Below are 20,368 nucleotides of genomic sequence, written 5' to 3' on the forward strand. Positions count from 1 at the left end.
AAGAATTAAATGAGTTCAGCATGTACAGCATTAAGAACTGTTCCTGGCACATAGGAAGGGTTTGCTGTCATTCAAGTGTTTTATTACAACATATAAAGATAAGATTCCCAGTATATCTTAAATGATGGAATGAGACTGACTTTTTATTGCACCCCTCCCTCTTCCCCAATAATAGATTTACTATTCACTTTGTGATCATTAAGATTCTGAGGAATCTTTCTCTTGCCATTGCTGTTAGCAATAATTGGAAATCCGGAACTGGAGATTAGATTACAAAGAAGAGACAGAGAGAGATGAATTAGCACACTAATAGCAGGATGTTTGTTGGGAATATAAAACAACACAAACCGATATTCTCAAGCCAACTGAACAGAAGAAATTGTGGATATAAGCACTGTGAGGGTAAAGTCATCCCAGATGAACCACTAGGATATAAAGCAGGGGAGGGAATGGGCCTAGACTGCCTGCCCTTGTTCAGAAAGGCAGGAAAGGATAGGAAGAAAGCAATTTTCTCGCTATTAAATGATGAGTGTCTAGGTCATTTCTTCATTTCCAAACTTTTAGTTACTGGATGAGGAAGGCAAGAGATAATACTTCCATCTGGCTAGTTCTTTTTTTCATATATTTTTATTGCTCTTCTGTCTCTAAGCATAATATCGAAATTCACCTTTAATTTTGCTCTGCTTTAAAAGAATGTTTTCACTGATCAAGATCATTCTGAATTTGATTCTGGTTTTCTAGAATATAACTGTCAACTATGAATTTAATCAGCACATTTGAAATTTCTTTGTCTAGGTCATTAAATTATGGTGTTCGGTAGAATAACCAACCCTCCTAAACTGCTTCATGCTCTCTAGGGCTAGGCAATCCCTGAATGACTAATGACAATAGCTTGTGCAGTGTGTCTTTTTTATCAAGGTTTATTATGAAGATCATCAGCTCCGAGAATCAAAATGAAGTGTTTCTTTTTATTACCATGCCCTCAGTGTTTAGTAATAAACCCAGTCACAATCTGCAGGGAATCACATTCTAAAATCTTTACATGTGAATATGAAAATACAAAACTAACATCTGTTAAGGCCTCAGAAAGAACAGGTTATGATAATCAAATCCCCTGGTGATACAGAACACTAAATATACTCATAAACTTCAGGCATTAGCTTTATAAGTCTTTTTTCATTAAATACTATGCATACGTATGCTGGTAGTATAAACAAATACCTTTTTACAATGAATAGATATATAAACCACAAAGCTTAAATGAGGAAAACTAAAAATCAGAAAGCGACAGAAAGCTGATATGAAAGGAGACAACATTCAATTAAGCTTTTTAGAAAATGTGTATCATTTGTATCATTCAACTGAAATCCAAAAAAAAAAAAATCACACAGTTGACATGCATAGCAGGAACTATGGAAGTACTGTGTAACATATTTATTATAATAGTTCCTAAGCTGCTTTTAACAAAGATGAATGTGCAGATGAAATATGAAATTCAATTTCAAATCACATCATAAATATGACTGATCCTTTATGTCAGAAAAGGAACCAAAACTTGAAATTGTTTTTAAAAAGTCTACTGGTACATCTATTTCATACAACATAGATGAAGGTAATGCATGAAAATATGATTTGCTACTTTGGAATCTGTCCTCAAAGGAATTTGAGTAAAGGCAGAGAAATCTTGATGACAACTAAAAAAAAAAAAAAAAAAGGTTCATATACCAAATAAACTACATTTTAGCAGTTCTATAGTTTTCAGCATCAGATCTATACAGTTTTTGTTAGATTTATACCTAAGTATTTCATTTTTCTCTGAGCTATTTTAAATGGTATCGACTTGTACATTTTGGTTTCCAATTACACATTGCTAGTATATAGAAATGAGATTGATTTGTGTATGTTGATTTTAAATCCTGAAACCTTGCTATAGTCCTATTAGGTCATAGGATTTTTGTTGGTTTGTTTTCTGGATAGATTCCTTGGGCTTTCCTACATTGATAATCATGTCATCTTTGAATAGGGAGAGTTTTATGTCTTCCTTTCCAATCCCCATGTCTTCTATTTCTTTTTCTTGCCGTACTGCTTTGGCTAAGATTTCCAGTACAATGTTAAATAGGAGTGTTTAGAGTGGACATTTTACCTTGTTCCTAAGTCTTAGAGAGAAAGCATTCAGTCTCTACCATTAAATATGATGGTAGCTGTGGGATTTTTATAGGTGCTCTTTAACAGGTTGAGGAATTTCTATTTCTAGTTTGCTAAGAGCTTTTATACATCACAGATATTGTATTATATCAAATGTATGTGGCTTTGTGGGGTTTTTTTTTGGGGGGGGGTAATATCTCCCAATATAATCTTGTGATTTTTCACTTTAGGCAGTATGGAGGATTACACTGATTTATTTTCAAATACCAAACCAGCTTTGCATTCTGTGGTCTCCACACTGGTGTGCATGTTAAGTAGGTGCCACATGCCACATGGCCCAGAGCAGGAATATGACCTGGCATGGTCATAGTGTATTATTCTCTTTTATATATTGCTGAATTCAATTTGCTAAAGTTTTGTTGAGTATATTTGCATTAATGTTCACAAATATCAGTCTGTAGTTTCCCTTTTTTGTACTTTGTCTAGTTTTGGTATCAAAGTAATGTTGACCATATACAGTAAGCTGAAAAGTGTTCCCTTCTCTTCCATTCTCTGGAAGAGATTGTGTAAATTGGTGGCATTTCTTTTTTAACATGTTTGAAGGAATTCAGTAGTGAGCTATCCAGGCCTGAAGATTTCTTCTTGGGAAGGTTCTTAAACTACAAACTCAGTTTCTTTGACAGTCAATAAATATTTAACAAAAAAAAAAATTAAAATGCTCAAAGTTAAATACCATATTTTCTATTTAATTTTCTCAAGATTTGAGGAAGAAATTTGTGACTACAAAGCACTCTTGGGCTCTACTAATTTACTTCAATTTAGCTCTTCATAAGGTTATCATCTTATGTTTAAAGCAAAGGTGCCATAGTTTCATGGAGAGGTACAAAGCAACCCAGAAAGAAAGAAACTAGAAAGGAGGGAGGAGAGAAGTATCCTTGTTAGATTAAAAACAATCAGTATTATTAGCAAGCTAGGCAAAATGTGACGGATAAACTACAGTTTGCAACAATAATGTCTATGGGTTCATGTGATGCCATCTACTGAAAAGTACTTGACAAATTATAAAACAGTATTTTTTATTTTTTAAAAAGGCATGATTCCCAGTTAGTGGTAGAGACTGGCCCAAGACTCCACTAAAATAATAATAAATGAATACAAAAGATCCACAACAGTCAAGACCAAATGACCAGCCACTAATAAAGGACACATTTCTGGAATATATGGAGACAATGGAGGAATACTGTCTGTGAAAAAAGAGCCACAAACTAAGATGGGAACCAATCTGCCCTACAAAATTCCAGAGGCTCAAGCCTCAGAAACACCAGCTACCATGACAAGTGGAGTGATAAATGTGGGGGGTTAAATGAAAGTCTGTGCAGGGAACATCTGGTCTCACTCTGCATTCCCCCCAACAACCAGAGGAATTCAAGCATTAAAAGATCCCCAGGGAAAAGCCTGCCAGGCAGTAAGTCCTGAGACATGTACAAAACTCCCAAGTTGCTCTTTAGTGACATAGACAATTGAAGGTTACTAGACATTTAAGGGGAGTTTCCAGCATAAAAGATGGTCATAAATAAACAGAGGAAAAGGGAGGCCCAGAGGAAAAAAAGTAACAATGAAGTTTTAAAAGTATTTTTAAAATATTATTATAATTAGTTCTTACTAAAATTCTAAAATAAGACAACAAATCCTCAACTAGTTTCCTCGAAAAAGGCATTACATTTATAAAAACAAAAATAAGATGTTATGAAAACGGAAAAATTTGAGAATAAAGAACTCCTGGAAATTAAAACATTTGTGGGCTCAAATATAAAATGCAATAGGAGGGTTTGTAGATAAAATTAAAAAAAAATCTTTCAGAGAGTAGGAAAAAATACAAAGATACCAAAATATGACAGGACCAAAAAAGATACGGAGAATCCAGGAGGTCTAACAAATGCTTTAGAAAGAGAGAGAAACAGAGAAAAGAGATGGTAGAACATTATCAAAAATATAATGTAAGACAATTTCAAAGAGCTGAAGGGCTGAGTCTTTCTCTAGAGCCGTCTCAAAGACCTTTCTGTGATGATGGAGATGTTCTGTACCTTCACTGTTCAGTAAGGTGACCCCTAGCCACATGTGGCTACTGAGCAATTGAAATGTGGCTAGTAGAAATAAGAAACAGGTTATTTCATTTCATTTCATCTTAAATAATAACTAACCCATCAGGAATTCCTGTAGGTTTTAACCACAAATAGATCTTGACTTTATTTACGTCTCACCATTTCCACTGCTATATAATCCAAGCCACCATCATTCTTTTGTCCAGAAAACAATGACACTTTCCATTATTTCCTTTATATCATTTTAAAGGAGTTATTTTTAAAATAAAATGCATTATCTAAGCAGAACTTTAAAAACAACTTTAATGTCAACATTAGGTTCATAAGATTCAATCATAACAATAGAAGCAAAATTTATCTTGATTTCTAAAACCATGGTACAGTTGTCTCTGGGTTTTGTTACTGTTTTTCTTAAAAGAAAAGTATACTGAAATGAATGTGACTTTGTAGCAAAGCACATTAGAATCAATTTAGTTCTAAATAAAGAAAAATACCATCTGAAGCAGCTCACAGGCGCTTACAATTTGCAAATAGTATCTTCCCACCAAGCAATTTTATTTTGCTACATCCAAACACAAGGTAATAGAGGAGATACTAGAATGAATGCAATATTACATCTGAGAGAGAAATGTCAGATTCGCAGCTGTGACATTTTGAGCTACCTTGAATCTATCTGGTTCTTGTTTACGCTTCTTGAATATGAAACAGTAAAGTTATCCATTACAGACCACAACGCCTCTTACAATGAGAAAATGTCAGTTTGGGTAGGAAATAAATATTACGTCACAGAAGTTTGCCTTTAACTTATTAACTATTTGCATTTTCTCTGAAGAATCATAATTATCATAATTAAATTTCCTAGCTTTAAAACACAAGGTAATGCCAGAGAATATTTGTTTTATATTTAAAGAACACTGAAAAGTGGGGGCGCATGGGTGGCTCAGTTGGTTAAGCATCCAACTCTGGATTTCAGCTCAGGTCATGATCTCAGGGTCATGGGATTGAGTCCTGTGTTGGGCTCTGCACTCAGCACGCAGTCCGCTTATGCCTCTCCCTCCTCCCGCCACTTGCTCACTGGCTCTCAAATAAATAAAATCTTTAAAAAAAAAAAAAAAAAAAAAAGATTGTCTTCCTCTGCCCCTCCCCCCCATCTCTCCCTCTCTTAAAAAAAAAAAAAAAGAACATTGAGGAGCGAAGTACATTCCTTTTAATTTTCTGAATTAATCATTTGGATAAACATTTAGCAGCTGGAAGCAGATAGCTTTTAAGAATCAAGACTGCCAAAAAAAAAAAAATTAAAAATTCTAAAATGAACCATCCCTCCTCCCATTCTCCCCACCAAAAAGGAAACCTTTATACATCTGAAGATTTAATTCTTCGGTCCCAGGAACATAATTTGGTATCCCCCCACCCCCACCCCCATATCTACTTCATGTAATTGCAATCGCTTCTCATCTTCCAGGAAGAAACCTTACTCATGGCATAAAAAGCTGAAGAACAGTGTGAAACAGAGGAGGCTGGGCATCCAGAGTCTCAGATCCACTTTAATTAGTAAAACTGCTTAAGCTGCAAGTCCCTGAACATCTCGGTGCCTCAGGCTCCTTTAAAGAGGAGGAGGAGTGAGAAAGATGATCTTCAGGGCTTCAACTACTTTCAAAGTTCTGTTTTTTAAAAGAGTCTTCAATAAATCAGTCTTTCTCAATGAGAATATATTTTAACTTTTTTTAAGTAGGCTCTACGCCTAGCGTGAAACCCAACGTGGGGCTTGAACTCACAACCCTGAGATCAAGACCTGAGCTGAGAGCAAGAGTTGGATGTACAACTGAGTCACCCAGGCGCCCCTTAACTCTTTTTTATTAAAATGTCCAAACATAATCCATTAACGACTTTAACAATCGTCAAAAATTTGCTCTATCTGCTAAAATAATTCAAATGTGATACCACATACAAGCCTATTTAAGTTATTTAAATTCAAAAACTATATAGCATGCTAACTGACTACACAATAAAATGCATTCTGGGCAATGAGTTTAAAATTTCAATCCCCCCCCCCCAGAGGGCAATTTCTATGAAATTTACATTGAAGGACAAGGGCCCGTAGCTATAAATTTCAGAGAAAGCTTCCTTGTCTGAAAAAAAAAAAAAAATTTCCAACAGAGAATGCCCTTTGTATTTCCACCTATACTTCAGCCCTGTGGGCTAATTAAAGATATAAACCATACTTTTCTCCCCTTCTTCCTTATTTCTTGACCACATTTTGTTTCCTGTTGTTCTGCACAGTCCTCAGTTTCTTTCATGAAGAGACTCCTCCTCCTACATCTATCTCCTGCTAATCAGATTGTTCCTTTACTTTTAGACAGCCCAATCAATGTCCAACACCGGTTTCATTTTAGAGTCCTTGAGTCTAAAATAATTTCATTATTTATTGCTTAATGGTTCATTTTACCCTGTCAGAGATCCTTACTTCTAGGTTCAGTATCAACTCCATGTACATTTGTGTTTATAAATATTCTTTATGCTAAGCTGTGAAACTGTTATGTTGCTAAACATATGATCATCATTTTCTAATAAGGCTAGTGCTAATATGTATCTTTCTAAATATCAAAATACAATGCCAAAACCTCAAAAGTATACGTATAAATAAATAACTGGGGGAAAGGTCACAACTAAGTTCATTAGAGCTCTATTTATAATTATACTATCAAAGCTAATCACTAAGGAAGAGCTCAATGCTCTAGTGAAAATTCCAAGTGTCATTAACTATGGTGCCAGAAACGTTCATTAAAATAGAACATCTCATTTAAATGATTAGCTTTGATAATTTAAGCATGAATGAGGTCTAATTTATTAATCTGCTGATCACTGTCTCTGTTATGTGCACCAGATGGTTTATTAGATACCATACATTAACGATCCGTCTGAGAATACTGCGCTGTTACCACCTGGTTACACAACCTAAGTCACAAGCTATCCTCACCCATTTCTAAAGTCAGAACAGGCAGAATATGTCAGTCAGCCAAGAATATAATCTTCAAGCTACATTTGTACAAGACTTCATGCCAGAGAAGGGAGAACGTGGGGGTGTGGGGTAATCAGACAACGCTAAAATCAAAACTACCAACTAACTTCAAAACCAGATTTCTTTGAAGGAAAAAATAAAAACTAATAGATGAGTCAAAAGTGTCTTTGTTCAAAAACCAACACATAAGACAAGAGATATTTCAAAGCAGATTCATCAGAGACATATATGTCATCTCTAAGACGGCATCGGTAAATGTTGATTGACTGAAAACTGGTCAAGATGAGTGACTTACAAGCATCCACTCTCATTGGAAGGTCATCACAACACTACCACCACTGCAACACAAAAGCATGCAGTTTCAAATTCTGAGACTTTTCCAGTGAAGCTTTTAAAAAAGAATTTTCCACGCATTACTCATAAGCACTTTTATTTTTTTTTTAAGATTTTATTTATTTGACAGAGAGAGAGACACAGTGAGAGAGGGAACACACGCAGGGGGGAGTGGGAGAGGGAGAAGCAGGCTTCCCGTGCAGCAGGGAACCTGATGCGGGGCTCAATCCCAGGACGCTGGGATCATGACCTGAGCTGAAGGCAGACACTTAATGACTGAGCCACCCAGGTGCCCCACTCATAAGCACTTTTAATCAAACTATTTCATGGTGAAGCACATCCTACCTGACAACATTTGTTCTGTACCAGTATCAGTATTGCGGGTTCTATGTTAAATTAAAGTTTTTAATGTGGTGAAACTATGCCCGCTTAAGAAGAATGAGGATTTGTCTCTCAAGGTAGAATAACTGGGAAGTATAATGGGGGAAAGAAAAGGTTCCATTCATAATAAAAAACAAGGAACAATCAATATAAATTTAACCAGTAATGAAGCTGCTATAGAATTTTACAGAGGAACATTCAGAAAATAAAAACGGAAGGGAGGGAAAGAGATAGAGGGGAAAAGAAATATTGAGGATTGTACCAATTTCTAAATGAGAGGTTTAAAAAATTTGTAAAGACAAAATTTCCCTTAATTTAAGCTACACGTTTGATATAATTTAAAAAAAACCCAGGAGGCGCCTAGGTGGTTCAGTCGGTTAAGCGTCTGCCTTCGGCTCAGGTCATGATCTCAAGATCCTGGGATTGAGTCCTGCATCAGGCTCCCTGCTCAGTGGGGAGTCTGCTTCTCCCTCTCCCTCTGCCTCTCCCCCAGCTTATGCTCTCACTCTGTCAAATAAATAAATAAAATCTTTAAAAAAAAACACAAGAAAGGTTTTTCTTTGGGTGTGGGGGACTGTGCAGCGGCGGGGAGGAGGAAGAGTTCACAAAGGACTCTAAACTTATGGTAGAAAAACCAGTAACTCACAATGGAATATTATGCAGCCATCAAAAGGAATGAGATCTTGCCATTTGCAACGACGTGGATGGAACTGGAGGGTGTTATGCTGAGTGAAATAAGTCAATCAGAGAAAGACATGTATCACATGACCTCGCTGATAGGAGGAATTCTTAATCTCAGGAAACAAACTGAGGGTTGCTGGAGTGGTGGGGGGGTGGGAGGGATGGGGTGGCTGGGTGATAGACATTGGGGAGGGTATGTGCTATGGTGAGCGCTGTGAATTGTGCAAGACTGCTGAATCACAGATCTGTACCTCTGAAACAAATAATGCAATATATGTTAAGAAAAAAAAAAAAAGAAGAAGATAGCAGGAGGGGAAGAATGAAGGGGGGGAAATCGGAGGGGGAGACGAACCATGAGAGATGATGGGACTCTGAAAAACAAACTGAGGGTTCTAGAGGGGAGGGGGGTGGGGGGATGGGTTAGCCTGGTGATGGGTATTAAAGAGGGCACGTTCTGCGTGGAGCACTGGGTGTTATGCACAAACAATGAATCATGGAACACTACATCCAAAACTAATGATGTAATGTATGGTGATTAACATAACAATAAAAAATTTAAAGGAAAAAAAAAAACAGTAACTCTCTGCTCTTCTGCCCACCCCTGGAAGGAAAAAAAAAAAAAAAAAAAAAACGCAGTAAGAGAAACTTTACACTATCAAATGAGAATACTACAAAGTCTCAAAAATTAAAACAGTGCAATTCTAGTACAGAAACATAAATATAGCTAGATGAGGAGAAAAATCACAAGTCTGCAAACAGATCTGAGTGTATACTGAAGAACAGCATCTTACTTAGAAGTTAAATTATAAAGTTGTCATACAAAGTGGAAAATCTCATACAGAAAAAATTACCCTAGAAAAATTGTGAATCATGCCAAAATTAATAGAAGCTGAACCCTTGTAAGCTCCAAAGCCAAGAATTAACTTTTATTGTTTCTCTTTATATTTCACCTCTCCCCACCCCCACAGCAGTTAGGTGAAATCCAAGTACCACACAGTGCTAATATAAAAGAATTTAGCATTTGATAAGAAAGCTACTATTCTATTTAGAGAGAATGCAGTAATTTAACGAGTATGAAGACAATGGCTAAATATTTAGAGAAATATTACATCAAAATCCCAAGCTTACACTGAAATTTGCAATCAAATTGAAGCAACTGATCACTCTCTCTTTCCAATCAGGAATGGTCTGTAAGCTGGCCCAGGGTAAGGGTGGCACCTTTGCCCTCCGTTCCCCTCCTCACCCCAACATCAGAAAGAACTAGAAGTGGGAGAGGTTCTGGCACCACTGCCAGACCACAGTGCCCCAACCTCACCCCAGCAGCTGAGGGCCAGGGTTTTGGTTGCATTTACGCTAGGTAAGAAAACCCACTGCATTTAAGACTTAAGCCTTAAACATCTAAATGAGAATATTCTAAAAATTTTAAGTAGCAAAAAATGTTACAGAATAGGATCAAGATCCCATTTAGGCACCTTGACCTGGTGGAAAGAAAGGCTTGTTGGGGTGATAAAAGTGAGCACAGAAATTAAGGGAAACAATTGTTTCAAGTTTTCCTAACAACAAGTAATCAACCAAATGTTCGTTATTTATGAATGCTATGAAATCACATGTTCTCTATGAATGCTACGAAAAGCCGAATGTTACAGTAGTTATCTTCATATGGTGAAATTAGAAATAATTATCTCTAGTTACTACATTTTCCACGCTGACCATGTACTTCATTTGTCAAAAGAAAACATAATTATAAAAAAGAAAATACTAATGAAACAATATGAAAAACCACCTCTGTTCAAAGTTAACTGTTAAGCTAACATCTAGATATTTTCATCCCACATGAGATTAATCTATCAAGGTTTCTAGCAGTGAAAGAATTCACAGTACAGAAAGAAATAAGACATTTTTCTACATTGTTAGTGTTAAAGAAATTATTTTAAAAGGCTAGAAATAAACACCAAACACAAACTATTCATTCTGTGAGATGATTCATGCAAAATCTTTTTGTACCACACAACACACAAAAGTTAACCCAATGCACTTGAAAATGTCAAAATCCGCAATGGGGTAGAAATAACATTTTCCTTGTCAAGGTATTTTTTCAGTGTTCCAAGTTAGTCATCATTAGAGAATCCTGTGCATCAAAATAAAGATGACCAAGTATTTCTGCAAAAGTAATTTCACTCTAAGGACCCAGTGACAATTAAAGGTACTTATTCACACACAGCTAAGCAGTAATATCAAATGTTAAGAGCTTGAAGGTACAAAGAACTTAAATTCCAAAACTAAGTAATATTTAAGTATTTCAAAGATTAAATAAAGTACATTATTCAGTACTGAGTATTATTTAGTAAAGTACAAATCTTTAGAGGACCCTATAAAGCCTTTGGCACATTGTTTCCTCCACATATTATGAACTCATTTGGCAGGTTAAAGAAAAAACATCACAAGAGGGACACCTGGGTGGCTCAGTCAGTTAAGTGTCTGCCTTCAGCTCAGGTCATGATCTCAGGGTCCTGGGATCGAGTCCTACGTCTCGCTCGGCAGGGAGTCTCCTTCCCCCTCTCCCTCTGCCCCTCCCCACCTCCCTCTGCCCCTCCCCACTGCTTGTGTGTGCACACTCCCTCACTCATAAATAAAAATCTTTTTAAAAAAAATCACAAGAGATAGCAGTATAAATGGCAGAGGTAAGTAACTCCAAAGTCCATCGCTCCATAAAAGCAATGAAAAAATTGGCAAAACTGGCACCATCACCTTTCTTAAATTCAATAAATTAAAGTTTGCAGCAACCAAGGGAGCATTTCATCAAGAAAAAAAAACGGAAAATTCAGTAAGAATAATGAGCTCTGTGGTATTTTAACTTACTCTAGTCCCAACCCCCTGCTCTCCAGCTCAATGGTGGCATTGAATATAAGTAAGACCTTGCATTTCCAGCACCAGCACCAGAGGGAGCAGGTCTCAATCTCAAAATCTCTGTAATTACTTGTTGTGACCCGTCTGGTGGTCCCTGGAAGACTGGCTCAAAAACAAATGAACAAAAACACTTGCCCTATCTTGTCTGAGAACTCAACCAGTGCTAACAGGGCTGTATCAAAAACATTTATAGGCAAAGGTTTTAGTCACTGCTGCCTGAAGCAATGGATAACAGTTGGACCAAACAGCAGACTAACCAAAATCTTAGGAGGAAAGGCTTTAGGGAATAAGGGCTCTGAAGAGCTCTGACACATTCCTGGGAATCTAAAAGACCACACACACGCTGTGCACATGTTCAGAAAAGACCTGAAAAGTTCCTACCTCTGGCTGATCTGGAGGCTCTGCAGAAGCAGGAAGTTAGGGCTAAGGCAAAGATGTAAGCTGCCTGGCTGAGCATGGAAGGTGCACCCAAACGCACATTCCAACGCCTCTGCAAAAACCAGACCATGTTTTCAGTCCTGGGCACTTAAGGAAATCTCTGTGCCATGGTTAGTTGACCATTAAGCTAACAGCATGAAGACTTCAGAGGCGACACAGGACAACCAGACTTTAAAAAATTTTTTCAGAATTTTTAATTTAAAATTATTTTTTAATTAGATCAGAAAAATCACTAAACAACAAATGATAAAATCAAAAAGCGAAAGAATGAGAAAAGAGTTTGCATGCAAACAGACAAAAAGAGAGTCGTGGTGGCTACACAAACATCAGAAAAAAACCTACTTGAATCGAAATTGTTATAAGAGAGGAAGGACATCATATAATGATAAAAACGTCCATCCATCAAGAAGATGTAACAATTATAAATATATATAAATCTAATGACAGAGCCCCAATACACATGAAGCATAAACTGACAGAACTGAAAGGTAGAAACAGAAGATTCAACATTAATAGTTGAGAGATGTCAATACCCTACCTTTAGTAATAGATATAAAACCTAGACAGAGATTCAAAGGAAACAGAAAATTTGAACAATATAAACCAAACAGACCTAACATAACTATATAACATTCCAGCCAACAAGAACAAAATACTCATGCTTCTCTAGTGCACCTGAAACATTCTCCAGAAAAGACCATACGTTGGGCCACAAAACAAGTCTCAATAAATATTAATAGATTAAAATTATACAAAGTATATTCTCCAACCACAATAGAATGAAATCAGAAATCAAAAACACAAGGAAATTTGAAAAACTCACCCTGGATAATTTGCTTTTCTCTAATTTACCAAGTAAGTGCCTTAAACATTATACCAGAGTTCTGGCCAGGGCAATTAGGCAAGAAAAAGAAATAAAATGCAGTCAGATTAGAAAGGAAGAAGAAAGATATATTTGCAGGTGACATTTTCTTCTATATAAAAAAAAAAAATCCCAAGGTACCCACAAAAAAATCTATTAGAGCTAATTAACAGTCCAGCAAATTTGCAGATATATAATTGTATTTCTACACACTAGTAATGAACAATCCAAAAATGAAATTAAGAAAACAATTCTGTTTACAACAGCAGGAAAAAGAATAAAATACTTCAGGATAGATTTAACAAAAGAAGTGTGAGACTTATACTTGGAAAATTACAAAATGCTGTTAAAGAAAAATTTTAAAGGACCTAAATAAATGTAAAGATATCCCACGTTCAGGTACCAGAAGGCTTAATATTGTTAAGATGACAATAGTGCTCAACTTATTCTAGATTTAAAGAAATCTCTTTTAAAATCCCAGATGTTTTGTTTGTTTTGCAGAAATTGACAAACAGATCCTAAATTTCATATGGAAATTCAAGGGACCCAGAATAGCCAAAACAATCTTGAAAAAGAACAAAGTACAAAACTCATACTTCCAAATACAAAACTCACTACAAAGATATAGTATACAAGACGGTGTGGTAGAGCATAAGGACATAGACAATAATGAACAGAATTGAAAGCCTACAAGTAATCCCATACACCTATGGTCAATTGATTTGTGACAAGGTTTCCAAGACCATTCAATGGACAAAGAAGTCTTTTCAACAACTGGTGCTGAGAAAACTAGATAACCAACATGCAAAATAATGAATTTGACACCACCTCATGTAACACACAAAAATTAACTCAATATGGATCAAAGAAATCAATGTAAAAACTAAAACTATGAAACTGAGGAAGGTGGACATACATCTCCATGAATTTGGATTAAGCAACAGTTTTTCAGGTATGACATCAAAAGCACAGTAACAAGAACAGCAACAACAAAAAAAAACAGATAAATTGGGACTTTTTCAAATTAAAAACTTTTACGCATCAATGGATACTATTAAGAAGGTGAAAAGACAAGCCACCGAAGGAGAAAATACAGCAAATCGTATGTGTGATAAGAATCTAGTACCCAGAATGTATTTAAAACCTCTTACAGCTCCACAACAAAAAGGCAACCATTTTTTTTAAATGGGCAAAGGATTTGAATGGACATTTCTCCAAAGAAGATATACAAATGGCCAATAACCACATGAAGCGATGCTCAACATCATTAGTCATTAGAGAAATGCATATCAAAACCACAAAGAGATACCACTATACGTCCACTAAATGACTATCATTAAAAAAAAAGGAGGGGGAGATACTGGAACCCTCACACATTGCTATTGTAAAATGGTACAAGGCACTGTGGAAAACAGCTTGGCAGCTCTTCAAAAAGTCAAATAGAGTTACCAGATGACCCAGGAATTCCAGGTACATAATTAAACAAGAGAACAAAAAATATGCTTTCACACAAAAACTTGTTCAGCAGCATCATTCATAATAGCAAAATAACAGAAACAACTCAAATACCCATCAATCGATGAAGAGATAAACAAACTGTGGTATATCCATACAGTAGAATATTATTCAGCCATAAAAAGGCATGAAGTACTGACACGTGCTACAAAGTGCACGAGCTTCAAAAACATGCTAAAGAAGCCAGACTCAAAAGGCCACATTTTGTATGATTCCAGTTATATGAAATGTCTCCACAGAGACAGAAAAGTAGATTATTAGTTGCTAGGGACTGGAGGCAGGGAGGATTAGGGAGCAACTGAAGTGGTGAAGTTTTTGTTATATGAATTTTATCAGAAATACATACATAGGTAAATATAGAAAACATCACTTAACTGAAAATTACATTACTGCTTAGCTGTTAAGCCCTTCATTATAACTTGAAATAATGTCACATAAGTGTCAAATCTTTAAAAGCATGGTTCCAAATTTCTAGATCCCCACAATACATATATATAGATACCAATTCATCTTACGCTTGCAATTTATATTAGGAGCCTAAGATGACAATTAAGTTGTTTTCATGACAGTTATTAAACGAGATGAGCCAAACAATGTCTACTGGAACAACCTGAACAAATTACCCCCAAAACTCTACAAATAAGATACAGAACCATCCCTATGAAACTTGACTTCTATTTAATCAGCATTGCAAAACACGAGAATTATTTTTAAAGCCTTTAGAAATCAACGAGGAACTGCCAAAATGAAGCTAAGGTCAAAAAGGTATCTTTCATGTATCAAATTGTAAATGTTTATCCTGTTTTAATAAGAAGACATCTGCGATTGATAATGACCACAACCAACTTTCTACATAATCATCTTTAACCACCGCAAACTTAAGGGGACCAGCTAGACAACATGTTTATAATCTACACCAATGGTACCATTTTGGAAGTTTTATAACTTGGAATTACTAAGATTTTCATATCAGCGAAGGCCCATAGAGAGGCTCTTTAGAAATACGTAAGTATTTTAAGATAAAAATCCACCTTAAAATTTACCTTAAAATGCCTAGTTGAGCAGAGTCAATTCCACGTTAAATACACTGCCCATTCTGACACTCAGGAATCAGTATTGCTGCACATCAACTGCCCAGGCTAAGAAAGCACGGCACTAGGAATTCACCACTGGCTGAGAAAGCCAACATCTATGGAGAGCTTAATTAACACATTTATAACTGACAAATGTAACTTAAGTAAAAAGACAAATCACTAGAAACCATTTGCCCGGATTAGACAGAACAAAAAGCTGCTTGGAAGGAGAGCCTCCTCAGGTCAGGCAGATGTTAAATGTTCTAAAACAGCAGTAACAGACTCTAAGGGACATGTTTCAACAATAATGACCATTCTACAAAGCCTGAAATACCACAATAAGAGGGGAAATTAAAATAAATTCCAAGAAAAGATTATCTTTAAAAGACTATTAAATTCAGTAAGATCTGTCCACTGTTCTCATCAAATCAATAAATACTACTACTTTTCACAAAAATTTAATCCCAAAAGGAAAAAAACGAAAAGAAAGGCATTTACCTCTTCTAAGCTAGGGAGCGAAGAAGAAGATACTGTTCGAGATGACAATGGGTGAAATGGCTCTTGACCAATAGCATGTTGATGATTCTGTATTTGTACAAAAGGGTTCTGCGGTGGCCTGTGAGGCAATGGAGGTAGGCCATAGGGAAAACCCGGCCCCATTAGGTGATTCTGTTGTAAGTTAGCAAAAGTCCATGCTCCATCAGGTGCCAGGTATTTCAAGGGAGGAGGGGCAAGGTGTTCAGATGGCAACGAAAAAGGCGAGCTGAATATCTGGGGCGGTAGGCGCTGTGGAAATGCTGGGTTGTTGGCTACTTCAATGTCTCTGCTGTTGTCATTAAAGTTAGAAAAGTGGCTACTGTGGTCTGTGCTGGATGGGGGAGATGGGACTGCTGGTGGGCTCCTAGTCTGAATTTGTCTGTATTGCAAAAGTCTTGATTGAGGTGGTGGCATTTCAGCTAGTTCCCGTGTTTCACTTTGATCACGATTAGATAGTTCTCTGATTAAGTCTTGAAACCTACACAAAGACGATGAGATATGAGGAAAAGAAAACAAAAGAAAAGCTCTGTCACATCAAGGAGAGCTTTAGTCAACTCTAAGTGTTAATTTTTACAGACAAAATCAGAATACTTCATTAAAACTAACATTAATTAATCTCAGAAGTGAGCATTAAGGGGCGCCTCGGTGGCTCATTTGGTTGGGCATCAGACTCCTGGTTCCGGCTAGGGATGTCAGGGTCGAGAGATCGAGCCCCGCGTTGGGCTCAGCACTCAGCGTGGAGTCTGCTCATCCCTCTCCCGCCTCTGCCCCCACTTGCACATGCGGGCTCTCTCTCTTCCAACTAAATTAAAAAAATCTTTTAGAAAAAAAGTGAGCATCAACACTCAATACATGCTGAGTTGAAGACACTAAATATGCCCCAAGTACCTTTCTTTCTTTTCCCTTGGCATTAAAAACTGTCCTTGTCTCTGTATGTCCTTGATAACTGGCCATTATAAAAAGTCACCATCATGGTAGGCCTTGTTCAGAGGGATTAGGAAACATTTCATTGCATTCACATGACACTGGTCATAAAAACAAGTTTAGAATAAGGACTGACCACTCAAACATTTGTAGTTAAAAAGAAGACAGAATTCTGTGCAGGTTGGGGAAAAAACTGATGATAAATTTCTAATTTTTAACTTTCAATCACTAATTTACTTTCGTGTCCATTCATTTCTTGTATTACTACTGAGTATGAAAAAAATGCTCACAGTGATGGTACATTTCTTTTTCAAGAGAGCCACAAAGCAAGGGGCCACATTAATATTCAATCCACAACAGACTGTCCATGCCCAGATTTGCACCAGTTACTTCTAAATGGATTCTCTGTATTTTAGAGTCGATCAATAGAACTATGCAGCATGTGCCTAGAAGGCCAGCATCCGATTTCTTTGGGACAAAATTCCAACTTGAGGCTTAAAGGATGACATCCAAGAAAGAAAACAGTGGGTGTGTGGGGAGGGGGTGTGGGTCATGTTTCAGAGGCTATTTTTACTCCGCAGAAATACCTTGAGTCTGTTGTTTCTGCTTCCTCTTCGGCACTGCTGGGGAGCTTCCAGTCTGTTCTCACTGGCGGCTGATGTAACCCGATGGGCGGCTGAGGAAGCTGCTGGAGGTGAGGATGAGGGTGGTGATGGTGTGGGTATGGAATACTGCCCTGACTGAGATAGGCGTGATGCTCGTTCCACTGCTGTAACCGCACTTGCTGCTGCCTTAGTGTTTCTAGAGCTACACCCCCGTGCATACGATCTGCAAAATATTTGGGAAGAGTTTAAATTTTCATGCATTTGGGGTTTCAGGTTAATTTGGGGTTTCAAGTTACTCAAGGGTTTTTGCAACCAGACTTTCTTCACAGAGACAAAGAAATGCCTACAGTTTGGGTTTTGGAGAAAGCAATATTTTCTAAATTTGCCAGTAACTAAAGTCATGATAAAGATGGTGATGATTCTTCCTTACCTACATAATCATGTAAAATGGCATGACCTGGATGCTTGATATCATTTGGCATTTGGAACAAGATTCTGACTGTTACACTAAGCAACTGATCTTTGCTGCCATTATCTGAAGAAATGAATCAATCCTGACCCAAATTAATATTGCACAGTACATGTCCATTTAAGGAAATAATCTCTGAATTTGTCACATCCAGCAGTGACAGGAGAACTTACCTAAAGCCTCCCCTATAGGCAATCCTGGGGGGTTCTCATCAGTGAAGTTATTCAGATGTGAAGGAAGGAGGGGGCCGGGCTGTGTGATGGCTCGCAGAGGACTGTGGCCTTCTTGCAGCATGGGGGGGGGATGCTGCTCAGGAATCACAGCCTCTGCAGGAGGGGACTGTGGTCGGTGAGAAACTGCACTATTAAAGAAAGCGCTGTTGGGTCCTGCCTGATAGGCAGGAGAAAGTTGAGGAGGTGGCTGCTGAGTCAGCTGGTTCAACGGATTCTGTGGCGGGACTACCTGATTTGGTTGGGGTGGCATCTGATTTGGTTGTTCAGGCAAATTACTCTGCTGCTGATTTAGCAAGGCAGCGTGCTGTTGCGGAATTGGAAACGGTGGTCTGGGTAGCTGGGGAAGGGGATGAAAATGACGACTGGGGATTGCATACTGTGCATGGGGAGAAGGGAGAGGAAGATTTATGTGTCTCGGGTTGAGATTATCTTTGCGATGAAACTTGGTATTGGGATAAACAACACCAGGACGCGACTCAGGACTTCGGTTCTGTGGATTTGATTCCAAATCAATCTAGAAAAAAATAAGAAGTCTTTCTTAACTAGGGAAGATCTGGGTCCTGTGGCTCTCCACCTTTCCCCACCCCTAGCACATCTACAAGATAGGACAGATTCTTATCAGTCACAGCTGTGTGCTAGGTGCCCAATCAATCACTTTCTGACAATCAAAGGAGGGAATAAATAGGTTTTAAATTAGAAAAGATGAAACAGAAAAAAGCATATTAAACTTGAGTCCTAAGAAGAGATATTGCCCTCTTATTAAAATATCCACTTTAATTCCTTTAAAAACATTATTTTTAATTTCACAGTTTCTTCCTTGGAAAGATAACCATTTATTTCCTTCTCATATAAATCATTAAAATGTGTCCTTTCCTTCCAATTTTATTGTTTTTATACATCTCTTTCTTCAAATATATCTATATTAATTTTAAAAATACTTGTCTCAATTTAAACAACTTTGAAGTGAATAAATACTTTATCACCTTTGTATAACCAATTTGGTTGTCAATTCTTGCCATTAGGTACTGACATTTACCCTTTCAACAAACGTTTCCTGAGAGCCTACCAAGAGCACTGCACCTCGTGCTGGAGATTTAAGAAGGCAGTACAAAGACTCAGTCCGTACCCCTCAGAGCTTGTAGCGAGGGTTGGCAAACCATGAACCCCAGGCCATTTCTGGCCCACCAAATTTTTGCAGTTGAAGTTTTACTAGAACGCAACCACCCCCGTTCGCTGACACACTGTCTATGGCCTCCTTCTCACAGCAGTGGCAGAACCCAGTGACTGCTCGGAAACCATGCGGCCACAAAGCCTGAAGACGTACTATCTGGCCTCTCGCAGGAAAAGTTTGCAAAGCCCAGGCTTGGAGGCCAGTAGAGGATACCAACAAGTAAAATACCAACAAAATTAGAGGTGTTAACAAAAGGAAGTGATAGGACAATGAGAGGTGGCTTCACAGAGGCTATGGCATTTGAACTGAATCTTGCGCAAGGAGCTGAAATTTACCAGTGCGGGAAGGACATTCTAGGTAAAGGTAACAGCCTGACCAAGGAGGGCGGGGAAAGGAGAAAAATATGGCAGATCTGAGGAGCATGAGAAGCTCTGTGTACACAAAGCGACTACGTCACTTGTTTAGATGTTAGTTTTCCCCTTCCTGGCATCAGATAAAACTGCAAGAGCCCAATTACACAAGACCCTGAATGATTCAATACTGAGAATAAACATTTTTAATCCTGTATTGTAAACTGTGGTAAGCTACCAAAGATTTGTAAGCTAGAGAGTGCCGTCATCCTTCTGAAATCCAAATTTGATCCTAAGTGGTGACAATGTGAAAACTGATATATAATGTGGAAAGAAGCAATTTTTCTTTCCCATCTCTGTCAAAACACTCAATGAGCTGCTTTGGTATATCAATCTCCCTATAAGTTTCAATGTGGAAATAGTCACTGAGGACTGTAGAGTACTTGCCTCACCAAAGGCTCTCAAGCTAAACACAGAACTGACCACTCTCCAGAACCCAGAACAAGCGGCTTGCTCCTGAATTGCAGCTCAGGTACTCTTGGCAACCAAGCTATCACAACACCGGCAGCGACGTGCCCATCATGCCTCCAGCGCATTTTCATCTCTCATCACTAAGTTCAAAT

General features: G+C 37.6%; 1 protein-coding gene across 6 annotated transcripts in view; it reads right to left on the reverse strand.

The window, feature by feature from the left end:
- The window catches only part of HELZ (helicase with zinc finger), a 157,209-nt gene that overhangs the window by 8,761 nt on the left and 128,080 nt on the right, over positions 1 to 20,368 (reverse strand). For all 6 annotated transcript variants that reach the window (XM_028087428.1, XM_028087429.1, XM_028087425.1 and 3 more), the window contains 3 exons: positions 18,165 to 18,738; positions 17,505 to 17,745; positions 15,955 to 16,471 (listed from right to left, as the gene is read on the reverse strand). In XM_028087428.1, the coding sequence (XP_027943229.1) occupies positions 15,955 to 16,471; positions 17,505 to 17,745; positions 18,165 to 18,738 (1,332 nt within the window). The remainder of the gene's footprint in view (positions 1 to 15,954; positions 16,472 to 17,504; positions 17,746 to 18,164; positions 18,739 to 20,368) is intronic.

This window comes from Eumetopias jubatus, unplaced genomic scaffold (genome assembly GCF_037043125.1).
Source record: "Eumetopias jubatus isolate StellerSeaLion01/CBP00866 unplaced genomic scaffold, mEumJub1_p1.0 scaffold_10, whole genome shotgun sequence".
NCBI classification, from domain to species: Eukaryota; Metazoa; Chordata; class Mammalia; order Carnivora; family Otariidae; genus Eumetopias; species Eumetopias jubatus.